A 24,375-nucleotide genomic window follows, 5' to 3' on the forward strand; every position below is an offset into this window, starting at 1 on the left:
GCTGATTCCATGGCCCCTGGACACTCAGGTCAGGCAGAGCTGGGAGCCCACCCAAGTGCATGCTCCCAGACAGAAACCAGCAGGGCTGTCCCCTCACAACAGAGGCCAGGTGCCTGCTGCTCGGGCACCCGACAGGCCAGAGCAGCAGCTCCACAGCCACCTGCACCCGGCTCACTCAGCAGGTGAGCGACTTCCTGTCTGTGCCTCCCTTTACTCAGCTGCCCAAGGCAGACAATGCTGCGGTGTCCACGCACTCCCGCTGACATAGCACACTGCAGGCCTAGGCTCTCCCTGCAGGCTCGGCAGTTGTCAGCTACCATGGACACATGTCCTTGTCCTGGCCAGTCTTCCTGCTGCCCAGCACCCTCGTCCTTATTTCTCCCACTTCCCTGCTAGTTCCCCTGGTCGACACACCTGGCAGTGCAGTGTCCCAGCACCCTCTGTGTGCAGGCTCCCCTCCTGCCCCACTAGCACGTCCACATCTTTGCCCCCTCCACCCTGTCCCAGGGAGAAGTGCCATGCTGGGACTCGAGGATGGTGACTCACTGGGAGGATGGAAGCTACTCGAGCAAAAGTGGGAGCAAGTAGCTACCTGAGGGGCAAGTGACAAAGGCTCACAGGGAAGGTGACATGGGCTGGTCTGAAGATGAACAGGGCCCTGTGGGGTAGAGGGGGTCACTCTAGGCCCTGGACCAGGTCAGGCAGGAGGGCAGGTGGAAGAGAAAGGAGGTGCCATGAATAAGGAGCAGTGGTACCTGGCTGAAGGGCACCAGAGCCAAGCCCAGAGGTAGGCACAGGTGGATGAGGGCAAGCATCAGCAGCAGCTTTGAGGGAGGTGGTCTACACGGTCCTTAGAGCTATGTGCCCCCCAGTATCTGGGTGGAGTGGTGCATGCCTGTAATCCCAGCAGCCCAGGAGGCAAAGGCTGGAGGATAACAAGTTTGAGGTCAGCCTCAGCAACTTAGCAGAGCCCTAAGCAATAGCAAGACCCAGTCTCAAAATAGAAAATAAGAAAGCGTTGGAATGTGGGTCAGTGTTTAATTGCCCCTGTGTTCAATCCCCAGTACCAAAAAAATAAATAAATAAATAAAAGAGAGAGAGTTGTGTGCCCAAGTCAGCCTCTGAGGCCCCTCTTGGCCTTTCATGACCACATGAGGTGGAAAAAGCAGCTCCTCTCAATGGCAGCAGTGGAACTATTCCACTGGATGGACAGAGCCATGATCTGTCCCCAACTGGCCTAGTGGCCTTGACTTCCTGCGCCTGTTCCCTCATCTCCAGCATGTGATCACAACAGCACACCCTCACAAGGAGGCTTTGAGACCTGGCAGGAGGGATGCCGAAAGCAGATAAAAGCAGAGCTGCCATGCCCGAGGACTCCCAAGGGGCTCCTGGGACAGGCCCACGGGCACCTCAGCCTCAGCACCCGCAGGCTGATGCTCTGCAGAAAGCAGGAGTAGCAGGAATGTTTGCACGTGGCTCTTACCACAGCTCAGCACTGCAGCTTGTTATTGACCCTGCGTGGCCAGGGTCACATAGTGGAAGGGATCGCCACTGATGGGGTACCTCAGGCACCAGCTGATGGGGAACCCAATTCCATGCACCCTCCTTCCCCTGAAGCACAAGCACTTGAATGATAAAAGAAACAAGAAGGAACCCTCTCACCCACTGTGCTTCCCACTCTACCCATTTAATTTGGGGACAGCAGAACTGAAATGAGGGTGTTCTGCCTTTTTTTTTTTTTTTTTTTTTGGTGCTGGGGATCGAACCCAGGGCCGTGTACTTACAAGGCAAGCACTCTACCGACTGAGCTATCTCCCCAGCCCCATGTTCTGCTTTCTGCACCTGGAGAAGATCAGGAGTTTCCCTGCACTGCTGGTCATTCAGGGAACACACAGCAAGGGTGGGCCGCCCAGGCCCTAACTAACCCACTATCTTGGACAGAGACACATTCTGCCCTTTGCAATTAAAGAAAACTCTACCAGGGACACCCCGCTGAACTCATGAATTCCCCACAATGAGACTGGGAATTCCATGCGGCACCAACCATCAAGGTCACCCCACGAGCAGAGTCTCAGCAGGAAAACCTTCCCCATGAATGCAGAAGCACAAAACCACGCTTCAGATGCACTGTAAAGTTTGGAGTCTGACAACCTTTTCTCTTCACGATCGCTTTATTATTAACAAAATCTAGGTGAAGCTTTTTCAAAAGTCTAAACGGGCCGTGTCATCTCTGCCACTAGTGCTTACCCATCTGCCGTTCATGCCTAACTGTACACGCCTGGACGCTGAGTCCTTTGTCTGCCCAGTCCCCCAGCCGGCCTCCATCTCCATCCTGCGTTTCCATGGCACCAGCCTGGTTGACAGGACTCAGCACAGCTGGAGGCCTGCCTGGGGAAAGGCCAGACTCAGGCTGGCTTCATGACTGTGGAGGGTCGAACTGGGGGACACAGAAAGCCAGCTTACAGTAAGGATGAAAGAGTAGGAGAGGAGTTTAAAAATGAAAGGGGAAAGGAAGGAGTCCTGGCATTGCTGATTCCACTGGAGACAGGCTACAGCAAAGGCCCTGCTCCACCTACCCCTGGTGCTGAGCCTCCTGTGATGTCACAGGATGTTTTCACTTCCCACATTGCTCTAGTTTGGCTCTCGAATGTCTCCAAAGGTCACGTGCTGAAGATATGATCCTCAGATGGCACAACAGGAGGCAGAGGAACCTTCAGGCGGCAGGGCCCATGGGAGGTCCTTGGGTCACAGGGGCATGCTCTCAGAGGGGACTAAGGGCCCCTTCCTCTTGCTCCTGCTTCTTGGCCACGAGCGAGCAGTGTGCTTGGCCACATGCTCCTGCCACTGCCATCCAACGTGGCAACAGGTCCACTGATCTTGGGGCGGAACATCCAGAACTGTGAGCTGAGCAAACCCTCTGTTTTTTTTGTGCCAGGGATTGAGCCCAGGGACACTTGACCACTGAGCTACATCCCAGCCCTTTTTGTTTTGAGACAGAGTCTCAATAAATTGCTGAGGCTGGCTTTGAACTTGCAATCCTCCTGCCTCAGCCTCCTGAGCCATTGGGATTACAGGTGTGCACCACCGCACCTGGCTAACCCTCTCTTTATAAGGTTAGTAGCTCAGGCGTTTCACTGCAGTGACTGAAAGCAGAGGGGCCATGTCCTCTACCTTCACTACCAAGCTTAGGTGGCTATTATTTCTCCTGATAATAGAGTTAGACAATTCTGTTACTTTCTTCAACTATGAGTTCTGTATTCAACTCTTTGGTCCCTGAATATTTGATTATTCCTAATAATTAGCTTCTGAACCCATTTGGAATGTGTTTAACATGTGTGTTCTGACCCACTCTGGAGACCTGCCTGTCACCCCACCCTCTTCAATCAATGAAGCCTGCAGCAATCCATTGATTTTTTTTTTTTTTTTTTTTTTTTTGGTGCTGGGGATGGAACCCAGGGCCTTGTGCTTACAAGGCAAGCACTCTACTGACTGAGCTATCTCCCCAGCTCCAATCCATTGATTTTTATATTGACAGATAAAATTTTTTGTGTTTACTGGCTACAACATGATGCTTTGTTTTGTTTGTTTCTGGTGCTGGAGATCAAACAAGGGTCTGGCACATGCTAGGCAAGTGCTCTGCCACCCAGCTGCACCCTCAGTTCACCAACAGCATGCTTTCAATTATACACTGCAGAATGCCTAAATCCAGCTAGCTAACACATGCCACCCCAAGAGCTGTCATTTTTGTGGTGACAACACTACATTCGCTCTCAGCATCCTTCAAGTTCACTACTTATCTCAGCCACCATGATGTCCAGTAGGTTGGGGAACATACTCACCCCTTCTAGCTGGGACTTCTGTCCTCTGACATGCAGCTTCCATCCTCACACAAAGTGGATGGCTCCACTCGTGCTCTCTCTCCTTGATACATGCTGCTGTTTTGTTACCAAATCAATTTTAAAATCTGATTTAAGGCCAGCCTTTCAACATTTAGCAGAACCATCAACAGGATGCTGTGATATTAGTAAGACTGAAAGCAACCTTCCATCTGCTAGGAGAGTGGCTAGTCTCCAACTCGCGTCTGCAGCAGGAGCCAGCCTGCCACCACCTGATACAGACCCCCACATACACAGAGCAGGGGATGAGCTGAGTGCTGCTGAGACCCTGCAGGCCCGGGGACCTAGCTCCCCAGGTAGAATCGAGGTCCCACCTCCTCATCATGGGATCTTGATGAGGGTAGGGATTTTGCTGTCAGCAGGCCTTAGGCTCCTGTCTGCAGAATGGTAAAATCATTGCACCTCCTTCATTTGGTCATTGTGAGTGATACATACAAGGACTTGGCGCAGTGCCTGCAGAGCAAGGACCCCTCACTGAGCTTCCCTTCCTGTGTGTTGACAGGACACAGTACCGTATTGCTGCCGCCCTCCCAGACCTGGCCTGTCAGCACACCTGAGACAGGTGAGGTTGGACTCAGATTTCTCCTTCTGGGCTGGGGAGCAGTTCGGTGCTGGCGCCCCTGCCTAGCAGGCATGGAGGCAGCCTGGATTCAGTCCCCAGCACTGCCCAAGACCGAGAGGCAGTTGCCCTGCTGTCCCAGCACCTTCTATGCGAATCCTGGCCAGGCTAGGGATTCATGAGAGAGTGATGGTACTTCAGCTCAAGGACAGACTTGGCTTTTGGGATCAATGATTCTGTATTTTCCATGAGAATAATGTCTTTCTCTCTCTCTCTCTCTTTTTTTTTTTTTTTGGTACCAGGAATTGAACCCAGGGGTACTGAGTCACTGAGCCACATCCCCAGTTTTTTTTATTTTTTATTTTTTGGTACTGGAAATTGAACTCAGGGGCACTCGACCACTGAGCCACATCCCCAGCCCTATTTTGTATTTTATTTTATTTTTACTTTTTTTTTTTTGCAGTGCTGGGGATTGAACCCAGGGCCTTGTACTTGCAAGGCAAGCACTCTACCAACTAAGCCATATCCCCAGTCCTCTATTTTGTATTTTATATAGAGACAGGGTCTGACTGAGTTGCTTAGCACCTTCCTTTGGCTGAGGTTGGCTTTGAACTTGTGATCCTCCTGCCTCAGCCTCCCAAGCAGCTGCGGTTACAGGCATGAGTCATTGTGCCTGGCCCCTGGTCCTTTTTTTTAATATATTTTTTTTTAGAGACAGGGTCTCACTAAGTTGCTGAGGGCCTCGCTAAGTTGCCGAGGCTGGCTTTGAACTTGCAATCCTTGTGCTTCAGCCTCCCAAGCCACTGGTATTACAGGTATGCACTACCATGCCTGGCAAGAGAATAATGTCTTGACAGTAGACATTCAATTAATAAACAGCATGAAATGTTATTAAGGCCTAATATCAAAACCTAGAGAAAATGTCAAAGGTTATTTTGAGCACTAGACTTTTGGATCAAAAAGAAAATAATAGTACTGGTACATAAAGGGGACTGAGGTAATCTAGCAGTGCCTGGCCAGCAGGGACAGGACAGAAAACAGGTGAGAGAAGCAGGGGCAGGGGCGCCAGGCCAGGCAGGTTCCTACACAGAAGAGAAGCAAGGCTGTCTTGCTGTGGTGAGGAAAGGCCAGGAACCTAAGCTGGGTGGCAACTGTGAGACCTGCACTGGTGGCAAGTCTGGTTGTGGTGCACATAATGGATTTGAAGCATGGTTGACAAACCACTTACAGGCCAAAGATGGCCCACCACCTATTTCTGTACAAAGTTTTACTGGGACACAGCACTGTACTCAATAGCATCATGGAGTATTTCCAGAAGATATCCCACAGAGCCCACAAAGGGTAAACTATTCACTATCTAGCCCTTACAGAAAAAATGTGCTTGCCTCTGATTTAAAGCTTGGAAGTTGGGCAAAAAACTAGGAATTTACTGCAACAGGAAGAGAATAAACAAGGCCTGAACTTCAGCAATATTTCAAGGGCAAGGAGCAGCAAGTGTTGAGAAATGCTCCAGAGATGGACCTGGAAACCAAGGAAGGGTGGTTTCCAGGGAACCACCTTCTGCTTCTCTTGCTTTTTTGCTTACCAACCGACTCAGGAATCCAGGAAGAAGAGCTGGAGTGGGGAGGAAGGTTCCAGCATGGGACCAGAGGGGGGTTCCAGCCTGGGACCTCAGGCTGGAAGTCACCCATCCGGACCTAACAACCCGAGAGGGCACCACAGAACTCCAAGAGAGAAGAGTGAGCAACGGTCCTGGTGGGAAGTCCCAGTGGTAAGAGGCAACAAAGGGAAAGAAGCCCCTGGGGCAGCAGAAGGGAGGAGATGACCCTGAGGCTGCAGGGGGGTGGGAGGCCTGCCATAGACTCCCCTCCTGCCCTCAACACCTCGCTTCCCACCAGCTCACACCAACACCATGTCAGCCAGAAGTATGGATGTACTGACCTGATCCAGGGCGCAGGCCCAGGCCTTTGGTCTTCAGTCTCGAGTGAATAAACTCTTCCTTTTCCTAAAAGAAGACACAGTCAGAACTCCCTCGGTCTCCACTTCCTTCTGGCCACAGCACATTCCAAAGCAGTCTGACGTGGGTTTCCTGAGGAATGGCTCATCTCAAAGCCTGGTTTAAACCACCTCAATTTGGCTGAAAGTTTCGTGCTTGAAACAGGATTTTAAAACTAGATATTCAATAAACTCTAGGAAGCAGCTTGTTTATAAACATGAGGAATAGACTCCATTGACTTGGTCCATCCAAATGGATAAATGAAGCTCAAATGTTTTCTTTTTCAATTAGAATATATTTACTTTTTTCTCATATAGTTTCCTTCGAGTAAGCAGTTAAGAATTTTGAAATCTTAATGGGTGTGATGGTCAACGCCTATAATCTCAGCTATTTGGGAGGCTGAGGCAGGGAGATCACAAATTCAAGTCCAGTCTCAGCAACTTAGGGAGACCCTGTGTCAAAATAAAAAATAAAAAGGGCTAGGGATGTGGCTCAGAGGTAGAGCACCCCTGGATTCAATCCCCAGTACCTCGAGAGAAAAAAAAAAAAAAGAAAGAAAAAAGAAAAATACCAGGAATAATGACAACATGTCGCAGATGCTAAATTTTTATAACCATGAACACATAGGTAAGACAGGTACTTCTGGTTCTGGCTCTACTGCTCACTTTTCTTCCTCAAAAGTCTTGAGATCTATGATCTAAGAATGGCCAGTGCTTCCCATGTACAGTTACAAGTTAAAAGGTCTACCCAGGTTTGGGGTGCAGTTCAGTAGGGGAACTCACCTACTGTGTATGAGGCCTGGGTTTGGTCTCTGGCACTGAAAAAAGGAAAATTCAAAATAGAAAGGACTACACATGCCTGTGTGTGCATGAACACACGCCACATACCCACAGAGTATGGATGGGGGAGGAGCCGAGACACACCAGACACTAAAGACTTAGCACCCTCAAGTGGCCACGTGTATTATTTCTCATCCCATTTGAAACCTATACTTACTTACCTTACTAAAAGTCAAATTCTGGTTTGCCCAGAATTGCTGATTCCATTCTTGTGTTTCTTGTCTTAATTCTCTAAGTTTTTGTTCCAACGGTGTTTCATTTTCAGGAACATAAAAGTGAACAGGTCGAAGGTTTGAATATTTATCTGGGGGTCCTATCCAGTCATGGCAAGATTTTCTTGGAGGGCAGAATCTTGAAACCTTGAAGGAAATGCACGGCATTACACACAACCAGACAAGTCCAGAACGTTATGAAATCAGCCACCTGCATTTATTGAAGACCCTCCCTGGTTTTCTTGTCTTAAAACCACAACGTGCCTAGGGATTTCCAAATTTAATTATTTATTAACATGCTAGGAATTGAACCTAGGGGTGCTATATCTCCAACTCTTTTTACTTTTTATTTTAGGACAGGGTCTTTCTAATTTGCCTAAGTTAGCCTTGAACTTATGGTCTTCCTGCCTCAGCCTCTGGAATAATGTAGACTATGGGGCATGTATAACCCTAACCTGGTAGAATTTAAATAACTATGATGAATATTAACATCATTATATCATGTTCATCATATGGTTTGGAATAATTCTACATCCCAGTGCAAAAAAGGAGGAGGATGTGGTGGAGGCTGGGAGGGGAGGGAAGAGAAGACTCTCATTCAGCCTCTACCTTGCCCCACATATAAAAACTAACTCAAGTGCCAGGCACGATGGTGCCCACCTGTAATCTCAGCAATTTGGGAGCCTAAGGCAGGATGATTGCAAGTTCAAGGTCAGTCTCAGCAACTTAATGAGACCTTGTCTCAAAATAAAATTTAAAAATGGCTGGGGGTATAGCTCAGAAGCAGAATGCTCCTGAGTTCAGGCTCCAGTACCACACACACACACACACACACACACACACACACACACACACAAAACAACTTTACAACCTTAGATTAGGCAAAGACTTCTTAGATATAACAAAAACACAATCCATAAAACAAAAATCGGATTTCACTGAAGTTCAGATATTTTGCTTTTCTAAAAACACTTAAGAAAATGAGAAGACAAGCCATAAACTGGGTGAAAACATATGCACCTCTGCAATAGGGCCTGTCCCCTAAAGATCTCACAAAACTCAATAAGAAAAAAAGAACCCAACTTCAAAATAGGCAAAATATTTGAGTAAAGCTGGGCTTGGTGGTGTACATCTATAATTCCAGCTACTAAGAGGGTGAGGCAGGGGGATCACAAATTTGAGGCAAGCCTAGGCAACTGAGTGAGACCCTATCTCAAAATAAAAGGGTGAAGGCTGTAGCTCAGAGAGAGAACGCTCCTAGATTCAATCCCTAGTACTAATAAAAAAAAAAAAAAAAAAGGTTTTTTGAACAATTATTTCACCAAAGAACATATGTGACAAATAAACACATAAAAATAAGCTCAACATCATTACTCATTAGGGTAACTCCAACCAAAACCACAGTGCCATAGCCATACCTATCAGAATGGTCGAAACAACTGTGATACCAGTGTCATCAAGGACAGGAAACAATTCAGCTCCATCCTGTGCTGTTGGGAACGCAAAATGACAACCCTCCAGAAATAAGGCCAGCACAAAGACAGGCACACACAACGTGCAAACCTGCACCCCACTCCCAGGTGTTCTTCTGAGGAATGGACACACGTTCACAGCAAACTGCATGCAAGTGTCGGAAGACGCTGTTTATAATGACCAGAATCTGGAAACAGCACAATTGCCCTCCTGCTGGTGAAAAGCCAGTCTGGTGAGTCCACACAGGGGCCACCACTCGACATGCCACAGGATGATCACAAATGCAGCATGCTAACTGAAGAAGTCACTCTACAGTCCTACTGATGTCCTTCTGGACAGACAGGTGCTGGTGGCAGGAGAGGAGGGGCGACAGGAGTGTGGGTGACTCAGATGCACAGGCCTGCTGGGATGCACACTGGACGTGGCCTCCACGACGTGACTCCCACCTCCAACGGCGCGCTCCCTCCAGGAACACCTAACACCATTCAGCATGGGGGGACCACTGAGGCACAGACAGGGATGTACTGCCCAACACACGGAGGGTACTCATTGTGTGATTCCACTTGTACAACATTAGGAACTTTCTGGGAAGGAGACTGAACAGATCTAAACCTTTTTTCAAAAGTCGGTGGACTATACACTAAAAATGAGTATATTCATTTTATTATATATAATCAGACCTCAATAAAGTCTAAAAAAATTTTTTGATATTGGGAATTGAACCTAGAGGAGCTTAACTACTGAGCCACATCCCAGCCCTATTTATTTTTATTTTGAGACAGGGTATTGCTAAGTTGATTAGAGGCCTCCTCTAGGTTGCTGAGTCTGGCCTTGAACTTGAGATCCTCCTGCCTCAGCCTCCCCAGTTGCTGGGATTACAGGTAGACACCATAACACCTGGCTATAAAGTAAATTTTTTGAATGGGAAAATTTGGGTATGTCATGCACCTGTAATCCCAGTGTCTCAGAAGGCTGATAGGAGGATCTCAAGTTCAAGGTCAGCCTGGATAATTTGGCAAGATCCTACCTCAAAATAAAAAGGGCTGGGGGTGTAGCTCAGTGGTAGAGCACCCCTGGGTACAATGCTCAGTAACAACCAAAACAAAGAGAATTCTATTTTTAATCCAGCTTCACAGCATACTCTGCAGCTGGGACCCACAATGCATGCCAGGACACGCCTCCCTCCAGCATGAGTGAGCCCCCACAGCATCCTTGTTGACCACTCCCTGTGCCCACAGCACCGACACCATGGAGAACATGATAGAGTGTACCAGCAGAGAGGAGTTCACAGAGGGAGCCAAGATCAACACCAGTGGGCATAAGCAGGATTGGCCCGTAAAATGTTGGAGGCTCCAGCTGAGACACAGCAAGAAGGATCTGACTGCGTATGTCTCGACTTGGGGAAGTTGTAGTGCACGATTAAAACAGATGCAGTCACTGGACGATCAAGAGGAGTTTGATTTGTCCTCTTCAAAGATGCTGCTAATGTTGATAAGGTCTTGAAAGTAAAAACTAGAGGGCAAGTTGATAGCCCTCAAAAGGGCAAAGTTTTAATAGGGAACAAATCCCCTAAAAGTTTTTTGTGGATGGAATGAATCCAGACACTTATGAAGAACAAACTAAAGAATATTTTGAAGCCTTTGGTGAGATGGGAAACACTGAACTTCCTGTGGATATAAGAACAAATGAAAGAAGAGGATTTTGCTCTGTCGCATTTACAGATGAAGACTAGAGAAGAAAATGTGCGAAAGCAGATACCAAACTGGTCGTGGGAAGTGTGAAATCAAGTTGCACATAAAAGAGGTTCACGGGTGGCAGCAAGAACAATGGGGAAGAAGCGGGGTTGCAGCTGGCGGCCCAGCCCAGGGCCTACTGGGACCAAGGGCTTAGGAACCATATGATGAAGGGTGCAGAAAATCCAGTGCCCATGGTGGAGACCAGAATTTCGGTGGCTGTGGCAGATATGATGACACTGGGTCTAACTGTGGGCACTGTGGACGGGCTATGCAGACCACAGTGGTCAGCCAGCACTTGATGGCTTCTGAGGACGGCAATCATCAGGATGCTGGAGAAATCCATCCTGTATGACTACACTGAAGACCAGTCTGCAGTTGATCTAAGGCAACTGTTTAATGTACAAGACACAACTGTGTTCAACTGCATGTTGCCACCAAATAGTTTTGTTTTTACTTTGTCCTTTGCTTTTATGAGTCAATGTGCATTTGTGTTTATACATTTTATTTGTATGATTTCATGTTAAACCTTTTTTGATTTTTAAAAAAAGAAAAAAATAATCACCATGAATAGGATATAGTGATGGATTATAGATGTTGTAAAAATTGCTATCACAAATTGGAATGTTCTATCAAATTTAACCAGCATTTGCACAGCAAATTGAAGCCTAAACTCTGAAGATCCCTGAGGGCAGATAAGAGGTCTTGAGGCCTGCTGTAGCTGTGAGCATGAGCCATTCTCTATGGGCAGGTGTCGATGGTATGGGAACTGCAGGGACAGGAACAGAGAAGCCATGGGGACAGCGGCGGCAGAGAGACTCCCTGATAAAGACCCCCCCCCCCCCCCCCCGCCACCGGCAATGAGGTGCTGGGAAATGTTCAACATGATGGATGTATGTTGTTATCCACCTTTTCTTCTTGAGAATGTACAGCACACAATTTAAAAATGATAACAAAATATGACAGTCTTCTGTATAAATTCCATGGTGACAACTGAGGTCCACAAACTACTTCATTACTTTTAAAACTGGGATGCAGGTCAGTGGGTTTGATCCCCAGCACTGCAAAACAAACAAACAAAAAAGGTTTCTGGACTTTCCCCAAAGCCTCTGCAACTATAGTGTGTAGATACTGGCACAGACGAGTCCCAGCAGACTGGTGAGCCAGGGCCCCCCTGCACCTGTGCCCTCCTCCAGCAGACAGGCGCTGCAGAGGGCTGTTCCCCATCTCCCCACCTCTTCCCTCTCTTCCTCTCAGACTCCTGCCAGGAGGGGCCTTTACAGGCTGCCTGCCCTAACAAAGCAAGCACTGCTTTGTCATATCTGTCTACCGCTTCTTACTTTTCCAGCCATTCTCCATTTTTTTCCCATTGTAATTTGAGAGATTTTAACTTCAAGCATGACAGACTAGTTCTCTGCTTTTCCCTAAAAACAAATGCTTCTCTTTGTTCACCAGGCAGCTGCTGTTAAGGAGGCATGAGGCTTTTGTAAAAGGCAGACTCCCTGCTAATGTGGATAATGACTGTAATTTATGGCTCTTACAGCATAAGCTGCGATGCCAGGTCTTGAAACTCAGGCAAGAGGGCTGTGCGTGGGCAGGCCAGGTTCCCTGTGGGCGCAATCCTGGGAGGCATGTTGGAACCTGACACTTCGGGACAGGCAGCCTAGCAATCCTGCCCCCTTGGGGGAAGCAGAACCTGTATGCCCTCACCTGTCAGGCTGAACTTCATCCCTGGGAGGAGGTGAGCCAAGCTTCCAGTTGTTGGAATCACTTTTATTTTTTATCAGTAACTTGCTGGGCTGGACGGCCCCATATGGGCTTCCCTGTTCCCAGCTCTGTGCCCCAGCCTGGCTCTCTACCAAGGAGCACTCCCACCTTCTACCAGCCAGGGTTTGGAGCAGGAGGTAATGAGTTTCCGCAGAAAGAGGAAGAATTGACTCAGGATCAGAAGGTAACCTGGCTTACGTGCTAATAAAGAGGGTGCCAAGCAAAAGCAAGGGGGGAAGTTTATTTAGGAAAGCAGATTCTCTCTCTCCTAGGGAAAATGTGAGCCATCTTGAGAGTGAGAGGTGCATTTTGGGGGTTCCTGGATCATCTTTTACAGGAAACTTGGTGAGGAAGGCTGTGGGGAGCGTTATGGAAAGATACATAGGGATGATCTAAGTCTGTGATCTCAGGATCCTTAAGCTGAGGTGGTCTTCGCTATCTGATGAGTAGGTAACACTGGAAAATTCCCTAAATTACAGAATTCTTAAAATGTCATCTCTCTGCTAAATCTATTTATTGGGAGTTTGATTAACAGTGCACAGTTAGGGGGCTGAGGTTGTAGCTCAGTATAGAGTGCTTTCCTAGCACATGTGAGGCCCTGGGTTCAATACTTAGCACTGCATAAAAATAAATAAATAAAATAAAGGCATTGGGTCCATCTACAACTAAAAAATATTAAAAAACAAAAAAAAGGGCACATGGGTAAATTTACAGATTTCTCAGGAATTTGGGAGGAACAGTGCTGGAAAAGCATGTGGAACTCCTCAATTAAACATCTTATTTCCTTGTTCTTCCTTTATATCTCCCATCTGTTTATTTCTTCTGTCCTATCTCACTTCCTGCCCTATCATTCCACACTCCTCTGAGGCAGAAACTCAAAAGCTTTTCCCACAGTGCGGGTGATGGTCCTCAGTTCCCTATTCTAGAAAAATCAGCAAACCAAATTTAGCAATTCATAAAGATGATAACTCATCAGGAGTCCAAAATCATTTTAATTCTAGAAAGTCAATTAAGGAGTCTGCCAATTTCAGGAATACCAACTGCAAGGGAAAACCACCTAGGCCAGAGGAACACCTCCCTGTACATAGCAATGACCCTATATAACAGGACAACACCCTCTCTGGTGATGCTCTGTTCACGGTTTTTATTACTTTCAAGGACCTAGTTGACAATCTCTTTCCCACCACCTCTGGATCCAAGGCCTAGTTCAAGGCTCACACTCCATTGCTGTGCGACAACCTCATTCCATCTAATTCTCACGGGCTTGCCCAAACCCCAGTCCTGAGTCAGCTAGGCTGCAGACCCAGTCTCATCTAGTAAGCTTCCTGTGCATCCTCTGGCACCACAACAAAGGCTTGGATTTCCTCAACGTGTGCCAGCCTGCTTTTCCCTCCTGCCATCTACAGGCAGGGGGAATACAGTACGACAGGAAGTCTTGCCTGCAAGGCCCCCCGTGAGAGGCCACACACTTATCTCTGTACTGTACCCCTGAGCCTCAAGAATTTGTGCAGGAAACACCAGCCACTATTGGACAAGTGTCTCCACAGACTACAGGGTGTGATTTTTAGGAATGCAGAAAAGGCTTCCTCAGCTATCAAGTCAGTGTGCTAAGCCTCACCCTTATTTGTTAGTTTAGTAACTCTAAACCACTGTCCAAAAATAAGAGGTTAAAATGGCCCATTCTTTTTTTTTTTTTTTTAAATATTTTTGTAGTTGTCAATGGACCTTTATTTTATTTATTTGTAAATGGTGCTGAGAATCGAACTCAGTGCCTCACACATGCTAGGCAAGCGCTCTACCACTGAGCCACAACCCCAGCCCCTGGCCCATTCTTATAAGAACTCAAGCCCAAGGCTCCAGAAGGTTTCCCCAGTCACAGAAGAGCTGAAACCTTAGTGAACAACTGCTGGGACAGGAAGAAGGCACACACTACAGCTCATTCTGAGGCTAACAGTGTCTTTGATACCACAAGCTTGGGGACAGTACCAGCAAGGAAAATTAAAGACAATTTCACTTATGAATTACAGAGGCTAGACAAGTCAGCAAACCAAACCCAGCAACATACAAAAAGGATGATCTATCAGCCCCAAGCTGGGTTTATCCTGGAAGGTAACACTGGCCTAACATCAGAAAATCACCTGTTCTTGAAGGTGCTGGGAGTGGAACTCAGGGCCACACACACTAGGCAAGAGTTCCACCACTGGGCAGCCTGTTTATATGTTTAAACATGTCTTCAATGTCCCAAAAGTTTAAAAAAAAAAAAACACTTTAATAAATCAGTGTAATTCTCCCCATGAACAAAGTAAAGAGTACACAATGTAATCAATTCAATGAAGAAAAAACATTTGATCCCATCACAACACTGGACCAGGAGTGAAAAGACCCACCTTTTAGTCCTGGCTCTGCTGTGTAATACCAGGCAAGTCACTTTACTTCTTGGGGCCTCAATTTCTTCTTCTGTAAAACAGTAGGACTGAGGGTACACCTCAGTGGTAGAGTTTGCTTAGCGTGCATGAAGCTACAAGATTCAATTTCCAGTGCCATAAAACAACAATATAAGTCACACATGACAGTATGCACCTGTAGTCCCAGCTCCTCAGGATACTGAGATGGAAAGATCACTTGAGTCCAGGAGTTTGAGAACAGGCTGGGCAACAGAGTGAGAACTATCTCTTAATTAAAAAAATAATAATAATAATAGATAAAAATAAAATAGTAGTTATGAACTACATGCTTATTATTATTTTCTCTATTACTAAAAAGCCTTTAAATATGAGAATATCCATATCTGTAGTAGTTTATCCTGAATTCCACTTCCTTCCCATGAAGCTTATTCTGAATCGGCATTTGGAGGTTTGAAAAACATTCTCCTTAATGAAAACATGGGCAAATTTGTGAGACTGTGGTTCCATGACTGTTATTTGTAAATATTACCTTCTCATGCTAAAGGACTGTTTCTTTGTCCATTTTCATCCAAAAATTACTAGAACATATTAAATTATCCTCCTCATATAGGATATGCACATTCCCTACACACAGGCCTTGAGACTGGATTTCCACATCTGTGAAATGGAGATGATAAAAACACCAACTTCATAAAATTGTGGGAATTAAGTCAGTTAAAACATTAACTTATGAAACACTCAGTAAATATTGAGTATTATCATACATGTTAAAAACCAGAACTATAAGCAGCTGATGCATATAATGAAACCAGTGGTGCTCAAACTTGCACCACTCAAAAGCCTCACCCTCAAGGATGATGACAAGTAGGCCACACTCCAGAACAATCATGTCAGAAATCTTGTGGGAGTGGGCCCTCGTACTTTTTTGGGGGGCCATACAGGGCTCTACCACTATGCCACATCCTCAGTCGTTTTTAAGACAGGTCTCACTAAGTTGCCCACTGGGCCTTGAACTCATGATCCTAGGTATCCCAAGTGGCTCTGATCACAGGTGTATGCCATCATACCCAGACTCAGTACTTTTTTTTTTTTTTTTTTTTTTTTTGCAGTACTAGAGATGGAACTCAGGACCTCAAGCATGCCAGGAAAGTTCCCTAACACCAAGCCACCTCCCCAGTCCTGAGTACTTTTTATTTTTATTTTTTGGTACTGGGAATTAAACCCAGGGGCACTGAACCACTGAGCCACATCCCCAGCTCTTTTTGTTATTTTGAGACAGGGTCTTGCTAAGTTGCTGAGGCTGGCTTTGAACATGCAATCCTCCTGCATCTCTGGGATTGCAGGCATGCACCACCTGCCAGCAGCCCTGAGTACTTCTTAAAGTCTTCCAGATTAACTCTAATGTGCAGACAAGTTTAAGGACGACTACATAGGTACTACATGAATAAAATATAAGCAGGTATGGAGTAAATAAAGAACACTTTATTAAGGGTTGCATTTTTAAGTTGGGTTTGAGAGGAAGAGTGGTGCCTAACCCTTAATATCTATAATCTTTTTAATCTGGTACCTGAGCCAGGTCCAGTGGCACACACCTATAATCCCAGTGGCTTGAGAAGCTGAGGCAGGAGGATCACAAGTTCAAAGCAAGCCTCAGCAATTTAGCCAGGCCCTAGGCCCTAAGCAATTTCTCCAGACCATGTCTCAAAATAAAAAGGGGCTGGGGATGAGGCTTGGTGGTTAAGTACCCCTGATTCAATCCCCAGTACCAAAAAGAAAGAAAGAAACTGGTATCCAGAGATCAGAGATGGGAGTAAATTATGAAGGAGGTTTCCTTAACTGCAGTGAAGGGCAAAGAATTAACAAAAAACATGCAGAGTAAGCTAGATATACAGGATTAAAACATAAAATCTATGTAGATAAAACAGGGCCGGGGTTGTAGCTCAGTGATAGAGCACTTGCCTAGCATGTATGAGGCACTGGGTTCGGATTTTCTGCACCATATACAAACAAATCAAAAAAAGGCCCATCAACAACTAAAAAATATTAAACAAAAGATTTTCAACCTGTTACTTTCAAAGTTTGATACCTATACTCAGTCAGTAAGACAACAATCTGTGCTGCAGAAATTTAATTACTCAGGAAGCAACAAAGCTGGTAACAAACAGAGAAAATACAAACTGCCCCCAGGCAAAAACTGTTCTCTTATGTGCCGTCCAACATCTAGTATAATGGAGCATTTAGATTCTAAATAAACACAGTTTCAGTCTTCAGGATAGAACCAGGCAAGTTCTGACTCACGGCCAGATGCCCCCCCCCCCCCCAGCCAGCGTCATCATGTTCACCACCTTCCACAGAACAGGCAGTACAACAGGTGAGCAGCACACCCCGACTACAAAAGGCAGAGGTCTCAGCCTGAGGACCAGACCCTGGTAAGACCTCTTTTACTTTAAAAGGGGCCCTCTGATCATGCAGAAATTCTTGTTAGGGTGCTGTGTTGCCTGTTTATGCTGGGGAATGAACCCACAGGCGCTTTGCCACTGAGCTACACACCCAGCCTTTTTTTTTTTTTGGGGGGGGGGGGCGCTACCGGGGATTGAACTCAGGGGCACTCAACCACTGAACCACATCCCCAGCCCTGTTTTGTATTTTATTTAGAGACAGGGTCTCACTAATTGCTTAGCGCCTACCAGTTGCTGAGGCTGGCTCTGAACTCGATCCTCCTACCTCAGCCTCCCGAGCCCCTGGGATTACAGACAGCGCCACCGCGCCGGCCCAGCCCATTTCAACATTTTTCATTTTGAGACAGGGCCTCCCTAAATTGCAAGCCTGGCCTAGAGCTTGTGCTCCTCCTGCCTCGGCCTCCGGAGTTCCCGGGACTACAGGGGCGCCAAGTGCCGGCCCGGGTGCTGTTTTTTTTTTTTTTTTTTTTTTGCGGTACTGGGGCACTCTACCAGCTGAGCCATCTCCGCAGCCCCCGGGTGCTGTTTCTTCCCAGCACGGGGCCGTCTCCCGGGGGGTCTTGGCGGGATTCCGCGATCCGCGGCGCCCTCGATCGCTGCGCCACCCGGCCGCCCCCGGCAGAGCGGCTGTGCGGGGCGCTGAGCCAGAGGCCGGGCGGGGCCTGGGGACCCGTGGCGCTGGCGGCCGTGGCTCCAGCTGCAGACGGGACGGGACTTGGGGGCGTGCCGAAAGCCAGCCATTTACAAGGCGGGCCGTTCTGCGGGCGGCTCCTCAGCGGCTCTTTTTTGTCCGTAGTAATTATGTCTAGCCACGCTCTCCGGCCCCACCGGCCACGGCGAACGGCTGCCGGGCGCTCTGCTGGAGTGCGGATCTGCAGCGCCCTGCGCAGCGTCAGTCACGCTGCCTCCGACCGGGCACCGCGGCCCAGGTCCGCTCCCGCTAAGGGGCGCGCCTCACCGACGCGGCGGGTCCCGGGCGGCACGCGCCGCTCCAGGCCCAGGGCCACGCGGCTCCCTCGGGCGGCGCCGCCCGCGCTCTGCCCCGCTTACCCGGCTCGGCGCCGCGTCCCCGCGCTCGGCGCCGCGCTCCGGGGCGAGCCGCCGGCCGTGGCTCGCAAAGGCGCGACAGAGAGCCGGGCACAGAACCCTCACAGGACGTCGCGCGGCCTCCATGGCCCGCGGCCACTGGCTCCCGCGCCGCACGACAGAGTCGCGACGGCGCTCGGGGCCGCCTTACGGCAAGACAGCCAAGCTCCAGCAGGGAGCGGCGCGGCCGACCGTGCGCATGCCCTGCGGGAACAACAGGCTGTGGGGGTGGGCATGCGGCTCGAAGGGCGGCGCCACGCGGACCACCGCTTTCTCCGGGCGGGGTGCTGCTTGGCCGGGGGCGGGGCGGGCCTCGGCGGCTCTGCGGAAGTGGAGGCGGCGGAGCGCGATGGCGCCGGCAGCACAGGTGAGCGCCGGGTGGCGGCGCGCGGCCTTCCCGCGCCGCGCCCATTGTGAGGTCAGGCGGCGGGCGGCGGGCCCGGCCGAGACGCGGGGAGCGGCCGCCGCGGCCAGTAGCTGCCGCCGCCGGCCCCTTCACCGGCCGCCCGGGTCAGACCTAGCCGGGAGGGGCGAGGGGATGCAGCTGGGGGCCGCGCTCCGGCGCCGCTCCCCGTGAAGGGCCGTCTGCCACCTCGCCGCCCGCCGCGGCAGCCAAGACCGCCGCCGCCCAGACCTCGGGGTAAAGCGCGGCGGGGGCGGGCGGGGGCCTGCCCGGGCCCGACGCCCCCGGGCCGGGTTTCGGTTGCCGGTCCTCCTCGAGTGAGCCGTTTGGGCGAAACCCGGGAGCGGGGAGATGCGCCCGGGCCCCGCGACTCTCGATGGGAGGCGAGGGGCGGAGCGCGGAGCGCCCGGGTGGGCGAGCGTGGGGCGGCCCCGGGAGCCGGCCCGTGCGCTCGGCGTGGCCGCCGCTCCGGGGAGCCCGGAGCCCTGCGGGAGGAGCCGCGGCGTGGGCTGCACACGCGGCAGCGGTGGGCCCTGGGCTGGACCCGCTCCTTGGCCTGGTGACGTCTGAAGCGTGTACAGATTGGCGGGTGGGAGGCTCCCTGCTGGCTCCCGAGAACAGCTTCTGAGCTGGGCACTTGAGCTGGCTCCAGGGCGAGGCTGACCGCACCAAGGCGTGTGCGTTGGAGAATCCTCGGACCTGGAGCCCCGGCTCACACGACTCTGAGTAGCTGCAGTTCCTAAAAACCACGGCGCGCCGGCCCTCGCCTGTATTCCCAGCGGCTTGGGAGGCTGAGGCAGGTGGAACACAAGTTCAAGGCCAGCCTCGGCAACCTAGCAAGGCCCTGTCTCTAAATAAAATACAGAAAGGGCCGGGGATGTGGCTCAGTGATTAAGCATCCCTGGGTTCAATCCCTGGTACCAAAACAAAACCAAACCACGACATCCATGTTCATGTATTTTCAGGATAGGGATTTGATAAGTCACCTCCCTTCTGTATTCGAGTGTCTGTTGGATCGCAATGACAAGAAAATCTTCATTTTTATTATTTTTCTTATTTTTTGGTACCAGAGATTGAACCCAGGGGCGCTTAACCACTGAGCCACATCCCAACACTTTTTATTTGTTATTTTGAGATAGGGTCTTGCTAAGTTGTGGAGAAGTGGCTTTGAACTTGGGATACTTCTGCCTAGGCCTCCTGAGTTGCTGGGATTACAGGCAAGCACCGCCATGCCAGGCAACTTAAGTGTATCTTTTAAAAATGAGAATTGTGGAATGAATTAATATGATTGTCATTTTGCAGAGACTGTGATGTAATTTTATTGTTCTTGTTATCTTTTAGTGCTTGTGAAACTGAACACAACAAAAGTATGGATATGGGAAACCAACATCCTTCTATTAGTAGGCTTCAGGAAATCCAAAAGGAAGTAAAAAGTATAGAACAGCAAGTAATCGGCTTCAGTGGTCTGTCAGATGACAAGAATTATAAGAAACTGGAGAGAATTCTAACAAAACAACTCTTTGAAATAGACTCTGTGGATACAGAAGGAAAAGGAGATATTCAGCAAGCTAGGAAGAGGGCAGCACAGGAGACAGAACGCCTTCTCAAAGAGTTGGAGCAGAATGCAAACCACCCACACCAGATCGAAATACAGAACATCTTTAAGGAAGCCCAAGCCCTTGTGAAAGAGAAGATCGTGCCTTTTTACAGTGGAGGCAACTGCGTGACTGACGAGTTTGAGGAAGGCCTCCAGGATATCATTCTGAGGCTGACACATGTTAAAACCGGAGGGAAGATCTCCTTACGGAAAGCAAGGTATCACACTCTAACCAAAATCTGTGCTGTGCAAGAGATTATTGAAGACTGCATGAAAAAGCAGCCTTCCCTGCCACTTTCCGAGGATGCACATCCTTCTGTCGCCAAAATCAACTCTGTGATGTGCGAGGTGAACAAGGCCAGAGGCACTCTGATCGCACTTCTGATGGGAGTGGACAGTACTGAGACTTGCAGGCACTTATCATGTGTGCTCTCAGGCTTGATTGCTGACCTGGATGCTTTAGATGTGTGTGGACGTACAGAAATCAGAAATTATCGGAGGGAGGTAGTCGAAGATATCAACAAATTATTGAAGTATTTGGATTTAGAAGAGGAAGCCGATACTACTTATGCGTTTGACCTGGGTCAGAACCATTCCATTTTGAAAATAGAAAAGGTCCTCAAGAGGATGAGAGAAATAAAAAATGAACTTCTCCAAGCTCAGAGTCCTCCTGAATTGTACCTGAGCTCCAAGACAGAACTGCAGGGTTTGATTGGACAACTGGATGAAGTGAGTCTTGAAAAAAATCCCTGCATCCGGGAAGCCAGGAGAAGAGCAGTGATTGAAGTGCAAACTCTGATCACTTATGTTGACCTGAAGGAAGCCCTTGAAAAAAGGAAGCTGTTTGCTTGTGAGGAGCACCCATCACATAAGGCGGTCTGGAACGTTCTTGGAAACCTGTCTGAGATCCAGGGAGAAGTCCTCTCATTTGACGGAAATCGATCTGATAAGAACTATATTCGGCTGGAGGAGCTGCTGACCAAGCAGTTGCTGGCCCTGGATGCCGTGGACCCGCAGGGAGAAGAGAAGTGTAAGGCTGCCAGGAAACAGGCCGTGAAGCTCGCTCAGAACATCCTCAGCTATCTCGACCTGAAATCTGATGAGTGGGAGTACTAAAATGCCCGAGATCTCATGTTGATCTTGATGGTTTTGCACTTTATATAGACTTCTATGTATTTATAGAGAGCTTTCAGTTCACGGAGCCTAACATGTGATTTATACATGCATATCTCAATCTCAGTATTTATGATTTAAGCAAATTATATTCAGTATCTCTGCTGCTCTTGATGTTGCAAAACAAATGTCATTACAGCACATTAACTTTTCCATTTGGATCATTATCCAAACGATGTGGTGTGGTTTGTTTGATTTGTGTTTATTTTGTTTTGTGTGTTTTTATTCAGAACATGAGATAAAGGCAGCATTTGTAAGTTTTTAAGTGGGTTGTACAAGTATAACATGCAGAAATTTCACAAGCTAGGAATAGATGGAACCTTATATAATACTAGGGAAATTATGAGACGGGAATTTGTTAAGTGGGAGTGAAGTCCTAGCACAAAAGCAGTACAACAATAATTTTTATTATACTAAATGAACCAGAGGATTTTTTAAAAAATATAAAGCAGGATTGGTCCCACCCAGTTTAATGTGGTGGGTTTTTTTTATTATTATATTGTTCCTTTCACGAACATTTTTATTCAAAGAACAGTGTCTGCTTTCCCCCATACTCTGTATGTTATAAGAAAGTGAGTCTTATTTTTGTGCAGCACAAGAAAATTATGAAAACTAACAACCAAAAGACCTTTTGAGACTGCACCAGAGAAGGGACAAAGCATCATCGATACCTTCAAGTCATTTCTGTATGTAAGATCTGATCTTAAGATTTTCCTTAGCGATTAGTAAGGAAGGGAGCATAAAAAAGAAAAACTAGTTGACCTCTAAAATAAAAGGTGATACCCATACCTGTAAAGAATGAAGCTGGAGTCGTTTACCAACATCAGGCTGCACTACAACTGAGCTGAAGTACCTGCAGCCCATGTTGGACTTCCGTGGGTCAAGGCTGTAAAAAGACAAGCTTGGTAGACCCCCAGTCATCTCAGAACATCAGAGCAGGGTCTCAGTAGCCCAGCAGGACCAGGTGTGCATAGCTTGTCAGAGGAAGTTGACTGCTGCTACCAGCCCACTAAATGCCGCCTGCGCCTGGGGGCACTTGAAGGCTGCCCTGGTACCTGCTGGACTCCTTCGTAACAGTAACAGGTGTGGGGATTTCTCTAATGCCTGAAAGAACTATTATAATCCATCAGGCATGAAGTGTTTTTCTTTGCCAAAGGGACTATTTTAATAAATACTTTCTGAGGATCCAGTTTTACAGGTGCTTGCTAATGTGGGCAAAAGGATTCCCCCAAATTCTGCAGTGCCTGTCAGACTGCTTTCTCTAGTCACCTTTCACTGGATGATCCTCTGAAGGCACATCTTTTGAACCCTTTGGGGATCTGTTTCAGAGATACTGATTTGGTAACTGCAGGGAAAATGTCACTTTAAACAGCCAAAACGACAGGTCAAAGGAATGACCTTAAAAACCTTGAAGGTGGTGAAAGAATAGCCCTCATCTTCACTTTGACTCCCTCGCCTTTCCTACTGAAGTGAGAAACATTGGAGCCCAGAGTCAAAGGACAGTGGGGTCTTCAGGCTGTGAGTCCCACCCACTGCAGGCCAGCTCCAGGCAGCAGCAGACTCAGTACACGCCACTGGAATCTCATTTAGGTCAAGTTGTTTTAGGATTGCTCTTCTGTGTCATAATTTTAGAATGCTCTTAAAATCTTGAGTTTTTAAATTATACCTACTGGACAACCAAGGTTACACTATAATCACTTCCAGTGTATCCTTCCCTAGGTTGTGCTTAATTTAAATTTCATTTTAAAGAGTCAAATGCCAGCCTTTTAGAAGTGTCCATTGACCCATGAAAGCAGATTCTCTGTCCCTTTGATGTTTTCTGTGTCCCACCACCGAGCTCGGAGTCTGCCCGAGCACAGGACGCTGACCTCTTCCCCTGCTGGGTGAGGGTTTCATATGGGTTCTTTGGTCATGGAGATGATCGTTTACCTTTATGTGACTGTTGGAACTTGGGCATGGTTTCAGTCCCAAGTTCCAACCTGTTCTAGTTCCCTACACCCAATTACCTCCCGAAACGAGCCCTAGTGGACACCAGACGGCTTCTCTCGTCCTCTTTTAGCCGTGTGTGGATGTGGACTGCTGCATGTCATTTTTAAGTTGGGCTCGTCACACTGTGTTGTATTTTTATGATCTTTCGTGAAGAGACTCTGTACTACCAGTAAAATTTACTCTCCAAAAACGTGTGGCCTTGGGTCTGCATTAAACAATGTCATCCATGTTCGTGCAAAAAAATGGCTGGGAATGTTTGCTTTCTTTACCCAACTCAGTGAGCTTTGCTTTCAGATCATCTTTGTCTGAATAGATGAGTCAACCCTGTGACAAAGTAGTTACTACAATAAATGTAATGAATGAGTCTACTAAGTACAGTTTAATGCTTTATTTTGCTAAAATGCCTATATATTTGCTATAGTGAAATTCAATTGCTTTTTCTTTGTTTTATTTTGTGGATTTCTATCTGGTTTTTGAAGGTCTAAGCTTCTGTACATGAACATTTTTAACAGTTTTGCAGCTTTTTGTCAATTGGGTATTTTTCCCTTAATAATTGGAGAAGCGTTTATCGGTGATTTTGATGTGTATGCAGGTGTGTCTCCCAGTGTACTGGCTCCTGTCTTGCCCCTGTTCACTGTATGACTATTGTATTGGTATATCTAAAATAGTTCAGTATTATCTTGAAATAGACAAATTAGTATTCCCTTAATTATTACTGAAATAAAACAAGTCTCTTAGCTCATCTTGGTGGTGGAGAAAGGATGCGAGTCCAAGGTGTGTTCTGTTCT

At 47.9% G+C, this 24,375-nt stretch overlaps 2 protein-coding genes across 7 annotated transcripts in view; one reads left to right on the forward strand and one right to left on the reverse strand.

Moving 5' to 3' along the window:
* Window positions 1-18,634, reverse strand: part of COA8 (cytochrome c oxidase assembly factor 8) — a 34,624-nt gene extending 15,990 nt beyond the window's left edge. The window contains exons 1-3 of one of the 3 annotated variants that reach the window (XM_079130065.1): window positions 18,390-18,633; window positions 7,452-7,649; window positions 6,397-6,460 (exon numbers count right to left, since the gene is read on the reverse strand). In XM_079130065.1, coding sequence (XP_078986191.1) covers window positions 6,397-6,460; window positions 7,452-7,649; window positions 18,390-18,512 — 385 coding nt within the window. In that variant the 5' untranslated portion in view covers window positions 18,513-18,633. Of the gene's footprint in view, window positions 1-6,396; window positions 6,461-7,451; window positions 7,650-18,389 lie in introns of all 3 variants that reach the window. The other 2 variants (XM_079130064.1, XM_079130063.1) reach the window with 2 other exon arrangements.
* On the forward strand, window positions 16,905-23,959 carry BAG5 (BAG cochaperone 5). 4 transcript variants are annotated; one of them, XM_079130050.1, is made up of 2 exons: window positions 16,905-17,309; window positions 20,170-23,959. In XM_079130050.1, exons 1-2 carry the CDS (start codon window positions 17,185-17,187, stop codon window positions 21,539-21,541), a joined length of 1,497 nt encoding a protein of 498 aa, XP_078986176.1. In that variant the 5' UTR covers window positions 16,905-17,184; the 3' UTR covers window positions 21,542-23,959. The 4 variants fall into 4 exon arrangements, with proteins under 4 accessions (XP_078986176.1, XP_078986175.1, XP_078986178.1 ...); XM_079130049.1 differs by lacking the exon at window positions 16,905-17,309 and adding an exon at window positions 17,861-18,268; XM_079130052.1 differs by lacking the exon at window positions 16,905-17,309 and adding an exon at window positions 18,660-18,792.
* Window positions 23,960-24,375: the final 416 nt, after the last annotated feature.

The sequence above is a fragment of the Sciurus vulgaris genome, assembly GCF_902686455.1.
Source record: "Sciurus vulgaris genome assembly, chromosome: 2".
NCBI lineage: Eukaryota > Metazoa > Chordata > Mammalia > Rodentia > Sciuridae > Sciurus > Sciurus vulgaris.